At 41.8% G+C, this 6,899-nt stretch overlaps 1 protein-coding gene across 2 annotated transcripts; it reads left to right on the top strand.

The window, feature by feature from the left end:
* Window positions 1–21: 21 nt before the first annotated feature.
* LOC308305253 (uncharacterized protein) lies at window positions 22–2,386 on the top strand. 2 transcript variants are annotated; one of them, XM_080750017.1, is made up of 4 exons: window positions 22–641; window positions 792–854; window positions 1,366–1,409; window positions 1,786–2,386. In XM_080750017.1, the coding sequence occupies exons 1-4, from the start codon at window positions 212–214 to the stop codon at window positions 1,864–1,866; spliced, it is 618 nt and encodes a 205-aa protein (XP_080606143.1). In that variant the 5' UTR covers window positions 22–211; the 3' UTR covers window positions 1,867–2,386. The 2 variants fall into 2 exon arrangements, with proteins under 2 accessions (XP_080606143.1, XP_080606142.1); XM_080750016.1 differs by having other exon boundaries at window positions 789–854.
* Window positions 2,387–6,899: the final 4,513 nt, after the last annotated feature.

Raw genomic sequence — 6,899 nt, 5'->3', positions numbered from 1 at the left:
CAGTGATGAACATCATAAAACGGTGACAAAATATGGTAATAACCACTTGCAATGCTTTGGGATTTTCCCTATTCGTCATATGACAAAGTGTATAGCCAATAAGTGGTCATGTGCTAAATGATGGCAAATGCTGATTAGGTATCTGAATTCAGACGGATGAATTGCTTAACATGTCAAAAAAGTAACATTTGATTTCATATGCAACAAATACATGCAGGTAAGGAGGGATTCCCCTCGGTCTGGCCGGCAGAGGAGGTGGCCATGTTCAAAACGCTGCTCTCTGAAGGAGTCAGCGCCTCCGTGGAGCGCCGGGACGACTCCGTCCACCTGTTGTCTGTCACCCTGCCCCCCCACATGGGTGGGGGGACACCTCAACACGCTGATGCTGAACGCACTCCAGCCACGGGCTGAGACTCCTCCTCCTCCCAGAGCTGAAGTCGCCCCCGAACCCCAACTGGCCCACGCCGGGGCGTCCGTGCAGAGCCCTACTCCCTCAGCTACACCCATAGAGCCGGAGCAGCCTGCCGGCAGCACGGACGCAACTGCTGATGCCACAGGATTCCCCGTAGAGCCGGAACTGCTGAGCGGCAGCGCTGACGTCACTGGGTCGATGCCGGAGGAGGCAGAGCTTGCTGTTGCTGGTAAAGAAAGGATTACATATTGTTATGAATCTCCAAATACTATTTACTACTACTTCACTTAGTCCATTATTCACTTAAAGGTCACAGCTAAAAACTGTGTGTAAATATTCAAAATAAAAATAAATATTAAGTGAGGTTCTTTTCAAGGAGATGCTGCACAGAAGACGGCGGAGCAAATGACACCCCAGGGCAGCCCTCCTACAGAATGTAAAGGTACGTCTAACTCACTCCTACAGAATGTAAAGGTACGTCTAACTCAATATACTTCACCAGTGGTGAGTGTTGTACAGTGTGGATCTTTAGGAGGCTACTGTAGCTGCCTATACAGTAGTTTTGTTTGTTAGTGTTGTCTATAGGCTATGTATCTGGGGCTAATGTCGCAAACTGCTCTTTTATGTTTAGATGATACCTGCTTTTAAAGCACCTTTAATATTCAAATTCATGCAACGGATGGATGTATCTACTAACGGCATCATTGTGGCGCTTTCAAGCCCCATTATGATCAGTTCACACTATACATCCAGACTAAGGGTACACTGGCTAAAATGCCTGTGTGTGTTACTGTGGGTATATTTTCTTAATAATTTGTATATTTCTTGTACCTTGTTTTATGGACCCGAGTCCGCTAATAAAGATCGAATTGAATTGTATATGGACTGTAACAATGTTAATGTTATGTTTAGATGTTGAATTGAACACTGTTACTTGATTTGTTGGACCCTAGGTGCTGACAGGCCTGTCTGCTGCTGTGTAGAGCTGAAGACCAAGGTCAGAGCACCCTAACCCTAACCCATCTCATTATTTTATCCTGCACACTGCTTCTGCTTAAGGCATAATGCTTTTTTTTGTGCTGGCTTTATCAGCCAGAACCCAACGTTCTAATGCATTGATGATGTACACCTGAGTATCGTTTAGATCTGTATTTTGTATATCTTTTACATCACAGTGGATCATTTAACCAGTTTCAACCTGTACAGTGTGCATGTATTTTCAAAATGTCCAAACATTGCACAAATAGAATGTATATTATACTATATAAGCATACATTAATAAATGGGATTTGTATTGAATTATTTTGTAGGAAAGATTTAAAGAACAGTGTTTTCCTGTTTTACTCATCTTTCCGTGTGTGTTCTTCCAACAGATGGCTCACCTGGAACAGCTCATGGAGATGCAACTCTGCCTTCTCACAAGGCTGGAGAAGCAAGTTGCTAAACATTTCTGAATGCCCAGACCTTCAATATGTCGAAATATGAATGTTAATTCATTCACACTAAGAGGGCAAATACTGTAGTTTAGTTACAAGTTACTGTCTCGAATTATTACAAATTAATATTAACGGATTAAGCCTTATTTTATACATTATTTTAAGTTTAAAAGCCTGTACTTTTACTTTTTGTACTTTAATCATATTGTGATGCCAACACTTTTGTTCTTTTACTAAAGTAAAGTTTTGAATACAGATCTTTGACTTGTAACCGACTCAGAGTATTTCTACATTGTGGAATTTCAACTTTTACTTATAGAAAAGTGAGTACACTGAGTCGGCTCATGCTACCTTTGCAACACTCGACATGGCAACTCACTTGGCGGTGTCTAATGTGGGTTAGAAAACAAGCGTCACTTTACAAGAATCTAACTGTACCGTGTTGGTTTTAGGATTCACGTGACCATGACACTCCCCACACTTGTCTTTGTACTCCCCACCCCACCTGGTTGCTGCCACACGCTTGACACCATCTAAACCAAATACGTTTATCTTGGTCTCATCAGACCACAGGACATGGTTCCAGTAATACTAATCCATGTCCTTAGTCTGCTTGTCTTCAGCAAACCGTTTGCGGGCTTTCTTGTGTATCATCTTTAGAAGAGGCTTCCTTCTGGGACGACAGCCATACAGACAAACAGACCAATTTGATGCTGTGTGTGTGTCTTCGAGAACCCTCTGTGTTCTAAGACGCCAAATTGTCAAAATACATAAGAAAGAGGCAAACATTGTGAAAATGGCCAATCTACAATCTTGAGCTTGTGGATCTGCTGTTTTAACAATATTTCTGTGGATCCGAATCGAACAAAATGGGGGGGGGCTGTCTGAAAAGGCTGAGAGCCACTGCTTTAGATTAATGGTTTTCAAACTTTGTAATGTTCTAGGATGTCATGTCAAGGACGCCCAAATGAATATGCATTTGGCCACAGACCCCCACCTGAAAAGATTTTGTGTCAATAAGGACCCCTATACAAGATCTGTTGAAACTTGTTTTACAGATATTTCCACCTTTTTTCGAGATAATCTAGAATAGATTATAAATTCAAACATGTTGCTGCAAACCATACTTTATTTGGCTCTGAAGAAACTAACATTTTTGACAGTACTCCCACAGATTTTGTCCAAACATCACACAAATGCTTTGAGATGGGAACCAAATGGACCCTTATGGGTATATTAATTCAGAGAATTTGGGCCCCAAAACCGAAAAAGCCCACCCCCAAACCCCCTACAAATGCTGAATGCCAATCTAGCGTGGGGCTCTAAATAGGCCAGGTGCTGTCCCAGGTGGTCAGTTGTAGAATGAGACCAGTCCTGCAAGGCTCTACATGCCCAAAGGCAGGAGATGCATTACAACCAATGCAGGTCTGCAGACTCCTCAAACTCGGACTGGACGATGTGACTTCCAATCCATATCACGATTATTTCAAACCTTTGCCCTGATTACGACACCACACAAACACTTTTGCCCCTATTCTGGGGCAAACGTTTGGCAAAAGAAGTAGATACACAATGTTGTGATCTTGAAAATCGGTATTTTCAGATGAAATATTTCGTGTAGAGGGCAAAAAAAGGATGGGGGGGCTCCTATAGACTCCTCTGGACCGCTCAACAAGAGGTATTATTTTAAGTGGTTAATTTGAATGCAGCTTTAATTTAAATGGTCAGTCTGCCGTACTACTAACCAAACTCTGTCTATCTGTCACAGCAAGGGCCAGTGGTCTGTGGAAGTCAAAGTTACCTATGGAATACTGTCGGGTGGAAACCTTGCATGTCCAAAACCGTTCCTTTTTATTATTTAAAATATATGTGGCAAGGCACAATGTCTTTGCTTTTAAACTAGTGAATTGCTAACCAGGTGAGGAACTGTATTGCATTGTAAACAAAGACTGTGTGTGTAGGTGTGCTGTTTGAATGGATAGTTAACCTAGATGTACATATCACATCATTAAGCACATGTATAGCTGGTTACATGTTAAGACATTGGTGTTTTTATCACTAAAAATAATGGACATTTCTCATTCACCATTGTCCATTTTCTTTTCTCCATTTCTGTTTTTTCCCCTGCCTTTTTGTTTACAGATAGAGCGTCTTGACAGTCTGGTCTAACCCCATCTCCCTTCCAAACCCATGTGTTCCCTACACCCAAGCCATTGACGAGCGGAGCCCCCCCCCCCCGAAGAGTATGTTGGCCAGTCCTACCTCCCTTTTCCCTCCAAAGCCAAATTTCACGGTAAAACCTGTGCATCCTGCCAATTCCACTGACATCACCCTGACCCCTGTAGTACGATTGAGGATCCTGACATTTAATATATTTCAGGCTCCCCTACTTTCTAAGGTGAATGGATGAGGGGGCAACATGACTGCACAGACAATGTATCATACAACTTCACTGAGCAATCATATATTGTACTCATTGTCATCCTTAGCAAGCTACCATGACAAACTAACCTCGCGCCACCACACTTTCCACCTCGGAGGAAAGCCTGGTACAGTATAGTGGTATTTGACTTGAAAGGACCTGTGCAAATTGGCATTGCTATGTATATACTGTATGTGTGATGTCAGACCACAGCCCTTGTCATCTTTAAGGTGACCTTATATAGACTGTCATGGTAGGAGACAGAAGGAAACACGTACATTATATACATTAGGTAGACTGACATAAGTTGATGTTTTCAGACGAATTGCAACTGTTATTTTGAAACAGTGGAACAGTATTTTGTGTTGTTCGTCAAACCTAGGGATGGGTATGGCCTGCGATACTTTTAATGGTATCGATCGCATGACGTCTGTACAAAAGTTCACACTGGACAGTCCCTCCCCCTGGTCTTTCCTCGTGATTGGCCCCACCTCCTCACCTGCTCTAATCCACACACCTGTGATCACTCACCCAATTAGTAACCAGATATACACTGTGCTCTATGCTCTCAGTTGTGAGGCAGAAGTAACACCAGAAGGTTGGACTTGAGTCCTATAGGGGTTATGCGTGAATGAGTAAGTTGTGTTCAATGTTTTATTGGTTATTGTTGTTTCCATGATATCTATGCGTGTTCAATGTTTTATTGGTTATTGTTGTTTCCATGATATCCATTCCTAGTTTGATGCCCAGTGCATATTAGTACTCATTTAGACTCCAGGGAAAGCCATTTTACCTATTGAATGTAGTTGCCATACCAATGATTTCTTAGAGACTGTTTAATGATGTTGAATTATATTAAATGTAATATTATTGTATTTATTTGTCTTGTAGAATTAAAAACCATAACATCTCGTCATGGGACTCCTCTTGCACTTCCTGACCGAAGTAGTCGTGGTGATGTAACCGGCAACAACCTAACCAGCCCTAAACCTAGAGCACTATCCTTTTAATCAACGTCGATACTATCGGGTATCGGTTCACGTAAAAACGAACGATACCTCGTTTCGATACTCTGGAACGCACCCCTGGCAGGTCACATCTGTAACAGTTGGGCTACTGAGAGTTTAATGACTGCTTTAGTAGGCTACACTTGTTACTGTGGAAAATAGCCGACAATAGCCTATAATGTTTATTATTATGATGATTATCCAACGTCTATACTCTCCGCTCCGCCACACTGTGTGATCATAATCATTACCTCTGCTCTACCGCAGCAGCCAGCGAGTCACCACTCTTTGCGTGTTGAAGTTAAACTTAAATAAAAAATCGAAAATGTTATCGAAAAGGGTATAGATTCCCAGGTATCGAAAAAGGTAATGTATCGATTCAAAGGTGAACGATACCCATCCCTAGTCAAACCTGGTGTTAACTTGGCTATGGGTTTGGACAACATCAGAGAAACACGTACACCAACAAATGATTGTAGTGACAATAATGTAAATGTTTTCCAAAGCCATTACAAGAGGTCGTTCGACTACCAATGGCTGGCTCTACGGACCGAAGAAGATTATGATGTGAAGGAAGAGGCTATTGACTGGTACAAGAAAGCCATTGCTGAGTTTGAAAGCGGTATTGCTGTTGAGTTGACTGGACAAGGAGAGCAGTATGATCAGGAAAAAGCAAAAATGGAGAAGTTTCTCCCACACGCAAAAAAAAGACTTGACGTGTTAGAAAATCTACTGTACATGGCCCACGGGGAACGCCGCCCATTCCATTCAAACCACTGATCTCAACAGATTTGCCAAGCGGACAGCAGGGAGTGGGGGCTGACCATTTCCATTGGAATAATGATTATCTAGTCCTGGTTGATTTCTTCTCCAGAGATGTGTGCAACCTGCCCAGTAACACTACTGCACAACGGGTCATTGAGAGGTGCAAGCCATCTTCTGCAGTTGGGGCTGCCCTTATTTCTTCAGCGACAATTGGGCACCAGTTCTCCTGCCGTGAGTTTGTCCAGATAAATCGGCATCGCATAGTGATCGGCATCGCACAGTGTGAGAACATATTTTTGTTGGCAGCAACAATCCTCCAGAAAACTTGATTTCAAGCGTCAAGTCACGTAAAGAATTACCAATTTTGCATAGGGCAAAAAAAAAATTCAACCTATGGCAAGAATTTCACTTCAGAAATATAAGAAGCTAGCAGAAAACCATGTGCCTTACTGTAAAATATTTTATTGTCTGATTTGAACTATGGGATTTCTTTAGGCCATTGTCACTGTTGGGTGGAAACCTTGCATGTCCAAAACCGTTCCTTTTTATTGTTATTTTAAAAATATGTGGCAAGGCACAATGTCTTTGCTTTTAAACTAGTGAATTGCTAACCAGGTGAGGAACTGTATTACATTATCAACAAAGACTGTGTGTGTATGTGTGTACTGTTTCAATGGATAGTTAACCTACATGTAGAGATGTACATGGACATATCACATCATTGAGCACATGCATAGCTGGTATGTTAAGACATTGGTGTTTTATCACTGAAAATAATGGACATTTCTCATTAACCATTGTCCATTTTCTTTGCTCATATTTTTTTCCCCTGCCTTTTTGTTTACAGATGGGGCGTC

This window comes from Nannobrachium achirus (assembly GCF_963921795.1).
Source record: "Nannobrachium achirus genome assembly, chromosome: 20".
Lineage (NCBI taxonomy): Eukaryota > Metazoa > Chordata > Actinopteri > Myctophiformes > Myctophidae > Nannobrachium > Nannobrachium achirus.
Note: the sequence above shows the minus strand (reverse complement) of the source record. Positions and strands in the feature narration are given on the sequence as shown.

Excerpts from the sequence above, each read along its gene's own strand:
- LOC308305253 (XM_080750016.1), top strand. The coding sequence starts at position 212 with ATGCAGGTAAGGAGGGATTCCCCTCGGTCTGGCCGGCAGAGGAGGTGG. Across the intron at positions 642-788 it reads GGCAGAGCTTGCTGTTGCTG|GAGATGCTGCACAGAAGACG; the intron begins GTAAAGAAAGGA and ends GTTCTTTTCAAG. Across the intron at positions 855-1,365 it reads CCCTCCTACAGAATGTAAAG|GTGCTGACAGGCCTGTCTGC; the intron begins GTACGTCTAACT and ends GTTGGACCCTAG.